The 12,679-nt window shown below is 40.2% G+C and overlaps 1 protein-coding gene across 1 annotated transcript in view; it reads right to left on the bottom strand.

Moving 5' to 3' along the window:
• The window catches only part of LOC134678243 (uncharacterized), a 29,298-nt gene extending 16,836 nt beyond the window's left edge, over positions 1-12,462 (bottom strand). Inside the window, exons 1-4 of the mRNA XM_063536714.1 lie at positions 12,371-12,462; positions 10,255-10,413; positions 9,955-10,161; positions 8,108-8,278 (exon numbers count right to left, since the gene is read on the bottom strand). Of these exons, the coding sequence (XP_063392784.1) occupies positions 8,108-8,278; positions 9,955-10,161; positions 10,255-10,413; positions 12,371-12,461 (628 nt within the window). The 5' untranslated portion in view covers position 12,462. The remainder of the gene's footprint in view (positions 1-8,107; positions 8,279-9,954; positions 10,162-10,254; positions 10,414-12,370) is intronic.
• Between the last annotated feature and the right edge of the window lie 217 nt (positions 12,463-12,679).

The raw sequence follows: 12,679 nt of genomic DNA, 5'->3' as shown, positions 1-12,679 counted from the left end.
GATGCCCAACAATGGGCCTTTGTGTATTTTGGTACCGTTGGCTAAACAACGATAATATTCGTTGGCCCAATGATGACATATATCGCATTTACCAACATTGGCAGTGGCAGTGATGCCCAACAATGGGCCTTTGTGTATTTTGCTACCGTTCGCTAAACAACGGTAACATTCGTTGGCCCAATGGTGACGAATACCGCATTTACCAACATTGGCTGTGGCATGGATGCCCAACAATGGGCCTTTGTGTATTTTGGTAACGTTGGCTAGTCAACGATATCATCCGATGGCCCAATGATGACAAATATCGCATTTACCAACATTGGCTGTGGCACTGATGCCCAACAATGGGCCTTTGTTTATTTTGGTAACGTTGGCTAATCGACGATATAATCCGATGGCCCAATGACGACAAATATCGCATTTACCAACATTGGCTGTAGCATTGATGCCCAACAATGGGCCTTTGTGTATTTTGGTAACGTTGGCTAATCAACGATATCATCCGATGGCCCAATGATGACAAAAATCGCATTTACCAACATTGGCTGTGGCACGGATGCCCAACAATGGGCCTTTGTTTATTTTGGTAACGTTGGCTAATCAACGATATCATCCGATGGCCCAATGACGACAAATATCGCATTTACCAACATTGGCTGTAGCATTGATGCCCAACAATGGGCCTTTGTTTATTTTGGTAACGTTGGCTAATCAACGATATCATCCGATGGCCCAATGACGACAAATATTGCATTTTCCAACATTGGCTGTAGCATTGATGCCCAACAATGGGCCTTTGTGTATTTTGGTAACGTTGGCTAATCAACGATATCATCCAATGGCCCAATGATGACAAATATCGCATTTACCAACATTGGCTGTGGCACTGATGCCCAACAATGGGCCTTTGTTTATTTTGGTAACGTTGGCTAATCGACGATATAATCCGATGGCCCAATGACGACAAATATCGCATTTACCAACATTGGCTGTAGCATTGATGCCCAACAATGGGCCTTTGTTTATTTTGGTAACGTTGGCTAATCAACGATATCATACGATGGCCCAATGACGACAAATATCACATTTACCAACATTGGCTGTACCATTGATGCCCAACAATGGGCCTTTGTGTATTTTGGTAACGTTGGCTAATCAACGATATCATCCGATGGCCCAATGATGACAAAAATCGCATTTACCAACATTAGCTGTGGCACGGATGCCCAACAATGGGCCTTTGTTTATTTTGGTAACGTTGGCTAATCAACGATATCATCCGATGGCCCAATGATGACAAATATCGTAATTACCAACATTGGCTGTGGCACTGACGCCTAACAATGGGCCTTTGTGTATTTTGGTACCGGTGGCTAAACAACGACAACATTCGTTGGCCCAGTGAGCACGAATATCGCATTTACCAACATTGGCTGTGTTACTGATGCCCAACAATACCAGTTGAGTTTGCTTGTGGCGTCACTAGATGGCGTTACTGTCTCCAAACATCGAAGTTATAGTTATTTTCTCGATTATTCCGGATATAATCATAATATTTTTTAAAAGTAACTTATAAATCTAATAGCTATAACTATAAAATTTACACATAAATTTAAAAAATTGAATTTTTCCAACATTTTCTCAATTTAAATCTCAAAAAACATAAATCTCGCTTACGAAGTTTCGAAGTGCGGTTAGTATATATACAAATTAGAGTGTATAGTAAGTGTACTTGCTTCGGCAGTACATATACTAAAATTGGAACGATATAGAGAAGATTAACAACAACTGCTGCCTAGGGCCTTCATGTGGATACAACCAATGCCTACCGTAGTGTAATTGTAATATTTATCAGCAAAGGCCCAACGTCGTATTACACAACCACTTAACGTAGGGTAACTGTAGGGTCTGTAGGACTCGTAAACAAAAGCCCATTACATAATAGACTGTAGGCACACTATAAATTACACAACTATTTACCTACGGTAGTATTGTAAGAATCCTACACAAGGCCCAACGTTAAAGTTACAATGTTGGCCCTTTGTGGGACAAGCTGTGTTGGGCCTTCAACCTGGTGCACGACTACCTACCGACCTACCTGACCTGACTTGGGTAATTGTTGAATTTGCAAACAGAAGCACAAAGAAAAAATTGCACTTTTTTATTTTTTTGCAGTTGGCCTTACAGCAAGCCATACGGCCAAATGTAACAATTAACCAACCATCAAACAAATGTGTATAGGCCCAACCACGGCCCAACCAAAACCACCACCGTTGAATAATTGTATGATTTATTTAAATAGGCCCAACGAAAAAATTACTCTAATGGCCCTCTGTTGGGAATCTTCGGGAGGGCCTTTGTCGAGGGCCCTCCAGCAAATCGTACGGCCAAATGTAACAATTAACCAACCATCAAACAAATGTGTATAGGCCCAACCACGGCCCAACCAAAACCACCACCGTTGAATAATTGTATGATTAATTTAAATAGGCCCAACGAAAAAATTACTCTTATGGCCCTCTGTTGGGAATCTTCGGGAGGGCCTTTGTCGAGGGCCCTCCAGCAAATCGTACGGCCAAATATAACGGTTGCCCAACTAATACGTAAACAAAGGCCCAACATAATCCCTACAAGAAAATGCTATTAGGGAATAGTCCGAGGCTGAAACGATGCCTTTCACCCGAGTTAAACACTCTACTTTTCATTTCGAATACGAAGAAATTATAAGGCATGTGTTTTTTTAAACATGACTAGATAAGTATGTATACGTTTTTATAGATGGTATTTTGTGATCCACTTTCAATTAACAATTTAGTTAGGCACAAGTATCGTTATTTATGGAATGGAGAGTCATCAGAATGGAAATTGTATAAAACATCTATTTATATCCAAAATTCAGTTGCATATCGTAAACAAATTAATAAAATCGTACTTGGAACCGTACAGAAACGTATAATTTTCTGCACACCTTTTAGAACAACAATGACCCTCTTTCAGAGCATGAGAAATGAAAATAGTCTTAACTACTTAGGGAAAACGAAAAACAAAGTTAAGTCATTCTAACCACATTTAACTATAAATAGCCATATATTATGTTGGCTCTGAATAATGAATAAACATTATTTTACAATAGGTAAGCTTATAAGGCTTATATTAAGAGTAAGCCATGTCCAAGCTAATCGGAAAACGCGTTTGTCATGTTAGCAAAGTAAAATATCAATTACTGCAATCGTGACTGTAGCACACCGTCTCATAATAATGGCAAAGTCATTTATTACCCCGCTTACTACAACTAAGAGGAGGGCAATAAAAATGAGAAATTATTTTTAATAATATTGTAAGAACAGGGGCACGCACGGTGACACCACACAATATTTTGGTGGCTGTAATACCCACCCTTATTATTATAACCGGGCATTCTTCCGGAGACTAGTGGGTAATAACCCCGCCACTCACTTTACGACCTCAAAGCAATTTTATGGGAGAATAAACTATGATAAACGTCTATTGGTTTAATGTGATGAGCGCAGATATCGTTGTGCATACAAGTACTACCTACAGCGAAAACTAATTCCACTTTAGTAGCTAGGGTACCTGAACCGTTTTTTCTTGGATTAGGAGTATTAATTACGATATGTATAAATATTATGATGTGATTAGAAGAGTATTCACTGCATAATTAACAACATGGAATGACAGTATCGGAATTTTCTAGACATATTACTTAACTAGTTTAACTTACTCGACTCTGTACTTCATTTATGTTTATTAATCCAATCAATGACATATGTAAGAGGGTAATATGTGTAGTACATGTATAGTAAGCCTACATTCTTACATGATACAAGCAGGGTAACACTACCCACATACATCTAGTATGTTATACGTAGAATTACATATACATAGGCTGAAGCATTATCCTCCGACCGAGGGAAAACGAAGCATATCCTGGTGACGAGGCTTGGAATGCAACGCGATTATGAAACGCCATTTGTCAAGTTTTTATTGGGTAGATACCCCAAAGCATCATCCATTGTTGTCCCCCTCGCCCCGCGGCGTACCTCGCTGGACCCTCGTCTGGCTGACGTTCATTCATAATTTTTATAACTTGTTAACATTTTGCCGTGTGTTTGCGGCGACGTGAGGGCATCGCTTACAAATGGCGTTTAATTAAATTTTATCCTTCTCTTTACTTTTTATGGGCTCTCCCTGTACTCTTCGCACCGGATCTGCTGCTGAGAAGTGTACAGATATTTTAAATGGCTTTGCATATCTATGTGACAGTAACTAATTAAGATTAATACCTTGACTAAGATTTAGAAGAATAACTATCGGAAATTTTATGTTTTTGTGATATCGTTTAAAAATAAATAGTTGATTAACAGAGTTCGGACAATTTTACGCAAAAATAAATATCGTATGGAACATGATACAATTTTTTTAACACTTGTGAACCGCAGTTTTTGAGTATAGTCTGGAAATTTTATAAAGGTACTGTGTACATAACAAGAGTTTAATAAATCTTGTCCTATTTTGAGATATAAATGATTTTTGAAGGTTTTGCGATGATTTGTCCGATCACTGTTGATTAGACGCATTAATAGGATAATTACGAGACCTCGTTTTCAATATTTCACTTACTTACATAGTATACAGTAGCACATTGTGCAATGAGAGGGACGTTGTACAATGTAAGTACTTACGTACTCTACTTAGCTTACAAATTTGAAGTACGTATGTGCTTCAAATTTGTAAGCTGATGTAGATGGCGCTGTTTGGCTCTGTACATTATGCGGCATATACTTTGGTTGTCAAAAGTTGGCGTTTTACAATATTTTTGCCACAAAATAAATGGTGTAGTAGGTAGTGCCATTGATTTCAACTGTAAATCATTTTGTTTTACTTTACAACTTTCCTACAATAAACAACTCTTTGGTAGTAAGCATACCCATATCACATTATTTTGATATGAAACAGTATAGGCATCGGCAACCAAGAGCCATATTAAACGCATCGTCGTGGTAGCGGGCAAGTTCCGGCGAGGCATCCATATTTCGCGCTTCGCCAGTCAAAGCGGGTGGCGCCGGGAACAGCATTTTAATATCAGCCACCCCAAGCGTTGCACACTGATCTAGTCTAGTTGGAGGCGGCTGCTCCTCTTCCTGCATTATTGACATAAATTTAATAACTTAATTCATAATGTTACGTAATAATTGTTTGTTGATTGTTAGTAGGACCAAAACAGAATAAAAACTAGATCATGCATGTTATTTTAATTTAATATACTTCGACTAATATCTCTGGAAACACATGAAACAATGTGACAAGCTGAGCGTGTAAGTACCAACTTAGGGCATTCGCTGGCTGGCGCGGTTGCACGGAGCGGGTGAGCGCCTGAGCGGGTTAACGAAAAATAGCAAGTAGGTATGAGCAACGCTGAGTGGCGCGGACGCGGACGATGGATTTTACTTACCTACCGACAATGGCACCCGCGTGCATGGCCCGCTCCGTGCACCTGTGCCAGCTAGTGGACGCCATTATATTTGACGCGAGCGTGTATTAAAAAAAATAACTTTATCTTATACAATTAAATTAGTCTACTATTAAGGATACAGTGAAAATAATAGATTTGATAAGTAGAAGCAGTTAATACATTATATCCGACAGTAAATTAACCGACTAACTACCGTGACTAAGAACCGGCAAAGTTAAGAAAGTACACTAAATTAACAAATAACTTATAAATTATTCGTAGAATATCTACATGAATTACAGTTGACTATAAAGTCGCACAGTTTTCTACACGAATGTATATTTTTTCGTAAATTTTAAATATCGATTCTAAAGGATGAAACATATTTTCCAAAATGACGGCGGTTTCTTGAGATCCCCAAACCTGAGATGGACTGAACATAAAAACAGGGCCTCATACAAATATGCAGGGCCTCAGGTTCGAATATGTTACATGCATTATCGACGAATGCATCGTACCCATTAACGTTTAAGGGCCGGTACAGACGGACTGCAACCCGACTGCAACTTGTATGGGAACTGCACGCCGATGTTGCAGTTGGTGTGCATCGGCCCTAACGGTCTATATGTCGTAGTCAGATCGTATAATCCGCCGTTTACATTACGGCTAGCCGTTTTCAAAAACAGGGGCGTTTTGAAATGCGGCGGTTCGACGATTAGCCGGATTGTCACTGCGATACGTTCTTCAATAAGGCGGCCCACGTTTAGCCGCATCGTACATTGTAGAGTGACCAGTTCTTTCGGTCGCCTACGTATCCGGAGTTTGACAATGTTTGCAATTTAATTTATTTCTACCATGGTCCCACCGCACTACATGTGTTTCTTTTCCAAAACATTTCCTTCACAACTTAAATACGCGCCTATTTCTGGGCGGTTTGCCCTTCGGGCATCTGAAGCTATGTACCTAACGAACCTAACCTAATTACCTACCTACGCTTTTTTCCCCAAAATGTAATGTTTTCACGGACGTCTCACTTAATCAATAGGTAGGTAGGTTAGGTTCGTTAGGTAGCTTCAGATGCCCGAAGGGCAAACCGCTCAGAAATAGGAGCCCCGCGAAGCGGGGCTACGTCTAGTTAAGTTGCTAAGGAAATTTTTTTTGAAAAGAAACAGTCCGACAAACTCCAGATTTGATGGACACCCCAGCGTTTGTCAGGCAGCGCCACGAGTGTTAAAAATGGGAACTAAAAACTGTCAAAGCGGCGGCTAATGACTCGCTGTATTACATTACGGCTAGCCGTGTTGAAGAACGTATGGCGCCGAATACATTCCGGCGGATTCTCATTCAGCCGCATTCAATACGGCTAATCGTTAAACCGCCGCATTTCAAAACGCCCCTGTTTTTGAAAACGGCTAGCCGTAATGTAATACGGCGGATTATACGATCCGACTGCGACATATATATAGGTACAGGACATCAAATCATAGACTATTTCTACATACAGTACCTTGGCTTGCCTGTCAGTACATTTTTTTTTACATGTATCATATTGCAATGGTTTATGTACTGACAGTCAAACCTTGACGCAAATGCCCTCAGGATAATGTTAGAGTTGTCCCGCACCCTACGCGACAGGGATGTGCACCGCTTTCGCACTGTGGTGTAGAAACAGTCTATCCTAGCTTCAGCAAACATCCCCGATGCGCTGCAGTAGCGAGACAGCCCCATCATCATCCTGAAGGCATTGTTGTACTGTAAACCGAGGGGTTGTACTGTTTCTGCGTATAAGAGATCCACAGGCTGCCCGTGTAATTGATTTAACCTTGGCGAGACTTAAACTTTAGTGCAGTTGAAACTTTTTGCTGGAGCAACTATTCATACCTTCTCCGCTTGCAACCGTCAAACGAGTCGTCCATAATGGCGTCAGCTAAAATAGAGTCCCTCAACGACCTTCTTCGTTTGCAAACGTCATGTTTATCTTCGATGATAGCCTCAGTTAATATAGAATCCCTCAAGCATTCGACATAAGAGAGCGGTACATTGATGTAGGAGGCGAGGTGGAGCTCGAGCGTGGGGCGGGAGCGGTCGAAGTAGCGCGCGCAGGCGGCCACGGCGCCCGCGGCGAGGTGCGCCGTCCGCACGGTCAGCGGCCGCGCGCTCGGCTCCTCGCAGCTCGACGAGTTCGAACCTCCGGACAAACAACGCGGTAAACATCCACCCGCTATACGATGGCATTGTGAAGAAAAATAAATTGTTCTGTATTTTAAAGATCATAAAGAGTCTTCGAGAAACCGGCAGTTATTTTACTATGATAAAGTACCTACTAACCATCCATCCAACCATCCAAACATCTACTAGGTACTCTCGGAAACTGATTTTTTTTTTATATATTTTTGCCATAGCAGTGCTACAGAGCAGCATAGCAGGCACAATATTATCAGACAAGATAAAACATTTTTCTTTAAATAAAAGTTATGAAAATGAAAATCTATAATATTTTTTTATCGGAAAGTTTGAAACGTGTGCAATGAACTAAGTTAGTTTCTCTGTATCTCCCTCTCGGTCCTCTGATTAAATAACATGTATATTTATACTAACATAAAATGTGGTTAACATATTAATTAAAGTACTGACTATGAGGTGAAACGTTGGCGACCCAACGCACGCGGCGGTCAAGCCGGTCGCGCTTGTACTCGGCCAGATTGACGACGATGCCCAGCGGCTCCAGCAGCGTCGGCGGCAGCCGCGCCTGCACCGCCAGCAGCTCGGCCACCTCCACGCTCGTCCACAGCGGCACGCGGTAACCTGCAAGGTGCAACCGTTACCCGAGAGCCATGGAACGCTCTACGCGGACGTCGACCGGCATACAGGGTGGAAAGATAAGGCGGGCCCTGGAGGGAAACTACCTTAAATCCTTAAGCTGGCTCATTTTACTTAAAGGAGACATTCCTTTATTTTTAAAAAGAAACAAAACTGCATTGCAAGAAACAAAACTGCAAGACCTAATGTTTCTTGGAGAAATGTTATCATTAACATAAACTGTATCGACTAGTAGAATAAAATTGCGAGTTTTAATTTTATGGAATTTTTAGTCAGTTCGAGTCCCGGGCGAGACAAGCGAGTTTTAGAAAATCTTTGAATGCAGTTTTGTTTCTTTTTACTTAAAAATAAAGGAACGTCTCCTTTAAGTAAAATGAGCGTGCTTAAGGATTTAAGATAGTTTCCCTGCAGGGCCCGACTTATCTTTCCATCCTGTATATTTGTTTTAGCCATCCTGTATATTTGTTCTGCGTCAGCGTCAGGCGCAACTCTCAAAGCCTGCGTTTCGTGGCCGTAAGGTCTTCAGTTGGTGTCATTCCGTGTGTACGTCAAGTTACATGTCAAGTTACAGCTTATAAAACGTTTACGCAACACGTGTCCAAGGCCTTATCAAACGTAAAGATTGAATATAATAATGAGGATTTAGGAAATATAGGTATCAATTTCTTTTAAGTACCTATGACAGTAGGGCCTAGGGCAGTGGCGGGTAAGTACGGCCCGCGGGCCAGGTTCGGCCCGCGAAAGAATTTTTTTCTGGCCCGCCGCCGGTCATTTGAAAAATGAATAATATGGCAAGCAATATAACAAACTTGCATGTTTGCTGTAAATCTGGCCTTCTGAAATTCCTTCAAGTTTTGGCCCCTCAAAAAGAAATTTTGCCCACTACTGGCCTAGGGTACGAAGGTAGGTACCTACTAACAAGGAAAGATACTCACCTGTCCGGCTCCGATTTGATTTAGGTATATTGATATTACAGTTGTGTGTAATATAATAGCTGACTGCTATTAAGATGTGATGCATGTACTAAATATTTAATACCTAGACTTAAGATATATTGAATGCCCTTACAGGGTGTCATGTACCTACTATCCACAAATTGTAACACCTAATGTAATTATGAACATGACTGCAATACAATAAAGAATAAAGAATAAAGAAAATGAATATTAGGGGAAAACTATAACTTTAGATCAATTGTACTGGAACTTTTTTTATAATTCTTCTACATAAGGTACTTGACATTGTTTCAAAATTAACTGTATCCTAAAAAAAAACGCCTTTTTTACTGACTCGCGGATATTCGTATAATAAAAAAAATATAAATATGGAAGAAATATAATTGTGTGCATACTATAATGGCAAGTTAGTATCATGCCTTTTATTTCCAATCACCGGCAACAGCAATTAGCTTTTAAATTTATATAAGCGTGATTGAAGAAACTTTCAGTTCCACGTATACCATGGTCAGACACACCCTATGTTGTGAGGAGTACTCACCTAACTTGAAATTACTTATATTAGTTCAATAATATTACTGTTATAGTTCACTAATCTATCAAGCAGAACGCTACATTACATCAAACGCCAGTCTCTAATTAACAGTTACCGGAACAACCCTGATCACAGTTATTAATGGAATTAGCATGATTGGGCTAACTGACCGATAGTTTGAAACACGTGATATTCCCATGTGACGACATCTTTGACGGAGTGATGGACTCCTTGACGGAATAGGTAGCTGCACACGTGCGAGGCGGACAGGGAGATGGCGGCCGAGTTACTCTTAGCGGCTATTTGCACGCATGATGCTATTAACGCGGGTATCCTTAGGCGCAATCCCTGCTGAAATCGCTGGAGCTGATGGGTTTCTGCAAGGGTAGTAATTATGTAAGAATTAGTGTGTGCGGGAAACACGGATTACCTATAAAAGTAATATTTTGGTAATAAAGATGAAGAGTCACCGAGGTGCCGCATCTGGCTGTTGATATAGCGTTCCATGAGGCGACAGGCCAGCGCGGCCACACCGGGAGCGCGCACGCCCAGCTCCGAGCTCACCGCCCACACGGCAGCACGACCCTGCTTCTCTAGGAGGTGCAGGCCCCATTCGCGAACTCCGCATTCTACATGAGTAGTCAAACAATACGAGTACAGTAGATACATACACACATACAGTGTAATAAAAGCAAAAAGAAAACGAACTCTTTTTGTCGTTAAGAAGTGCTGGGGCTTTCATAATCAGCTCAGTAGTACGAGATTATATTTAGATTTGAGCTTTTTCATAGTATGATCGCTTCGTTGGGACATTACAAATTTGTAAGCAGATCTTCATTCTTCAACAGTTTTGATCAGCATCCAAAACTTACTTAAATTATGATAGGAAGTCAAACAAGGTACAATCATAGAGAAAAAATTGGCCAAGAGCATGTCGGGCTATGCTCAGTGTAGGGTTCCGTGGTAACTACCACTCTGTCAGAATCCTTTAGTACCGTTTGGTAACTAAAAATTGGTAACTAGTTTCGAAACGGGAAAGAAATACCAATTCGTAACTGGCTTCAAATTGGGACTTTTCCATTACCGATTTGTAACCACGTTTGGTAACCGGCTTCGAAACGGGAAAAATAAATCCCGGTTTGTAATTGTAACTGGTTACAAAATGGGACTTTTGAATTACCGATTCATAGCCACGGTTGGTAACCAGCTTCCAAACGGGAAAAAATATCCCGCGTTGTAACTGGTTACAAAATGGGACTTTTGAAGTGGTTCATTAAGTTGTGTTAAGGATGAAAAGCAGAGATGGGCCAGTAAATGCAGCTTGCTGTCACTCGAAAATGGTCTTGGGAAGCCATCTCTAACTGTTTAAGTGGTGGCAATTGGCATTCACAGATTTTTGATAAAATGTACAGTCAGCGAGAAATTATCATTAAAACTTAAAATAAACGTATGCAATGACAAAAGGTCTGAAGTACTTTCGTATGTACCTACACCGTTTTAGCCTCGATTTGGTAGAATAAACTCCGATTAGTAACTCTGGCCCAATACGTAACCGGCTACAAACAGGTAATTTTGGATTCCCATTTTGTAGCCGGTTACAAAATTTAGTTACCAAATGGTACCACTCTGGCCTAATTCGTAACTGGCTAAATACAGGGAATTTTAGATTCCTATTTTGTAGCTAGTTACCAAATTAAGTTACCAAGCGGTACCACGCTGGCCCAATACGTAACCGGCTACAAACTGGGAATCTTGATTCCCATTTTGTAGCTGGTTACGAAATTTTGGTTACCAAACGGTACTAAAGGGTCAGAATAGGCTAGACGGGGGGTATTAGTATACTAATAGGTAAATCAAGTACATTAAATACAAGCACAAGGTGGTACTTTCGCAGCGCTTTGTACGTATGTTTACTAAGAAGAGAAGATTTTCTGTAATATCGCAAAAACGGTTGGTCCGATTATGTTTGTTATAGTTTTCTTTGAAAGTATTTATACATTTTTATTTACGATGTTTTTTATATAAGTATATTTCTTTCATGGCGATTATTTTCGAAAATATACTCTTCATCAAAAAATGTTTGTTGTAAGCCTCTATTCATTTTGAAGGCCCCACACTGTGGGTTAAATAAAAAAAATAACACCCCGACTTTACGTGTAGGGGAGGTACTAAAAACCTTTTTAGCACTAATTACACACCATCACGGAGCATAGCCTCGGACCTCCTCGGACAGACAGACAGACAGACATGGCGTAACTAAAAGGATGTCTAGTTGACTACGGAACCCTAAACTATGTTTCTCTGTGGTACAACATGAAATGAAGAGTACATACAAGGTGTTAAAAATAAAAAATAGTGGGAATCTATATAAGGTTCGGTACCGTGTTCTGATTCTAGATAATAGATGAAAAATGTACTTAGTTACTTGTATCGAGTGCCTCCCCCCCCAACCCCCCTGAAGTACCCACATTTATTTTTATTTTAACTTTTTGGACGGATGGACGGACAGACGAACATGACAAAACTAGGTATAAGTGTTCTGGTTGCCATTACGGAAACCTAAAAAGTGTGCGTCAATTATCCTACCTTCCTCCTTATAATCATCTGTTACTCTTCGCATCCAATCCGGCATAAGATGTAAACATGCATATAAAGATGATTTAAATCCGGATCCCATTTTCACTTAAAACAAAAGTTTACTTATTACAACTATAAGTAGTATAAGTAAGTATTTGAATATTATTAAGTAGACTATGAGTCATTGAAATATACGTAAATATTTGTATATTTTCGTGTCAAAAGGAAAATTTGACAATTTCTTTTTCTTAAAACCATAAACTAATAAGTTATTAAAAATTCCCTCCCACAAAACCATTTTTTTTTTCAAATTTTCCG

Source organism: Cydia fagiglandana, chromosome Z (assembly GCF_963556715.1).
Source record: "Cydia fagiglandana chromosome Z, ilCydFagi1.1, whole genome shotgun sequence".
Taxonomy (NCBI): Eukaryota; Metazoa; Arthropoda; class Insecta; order Lepidoptera; family Tortricidae; genus Cydia; species Cydia fagiglandana.
This window is presented reverse-complemented; position numbering and strand designations above follow the sequence as displayed.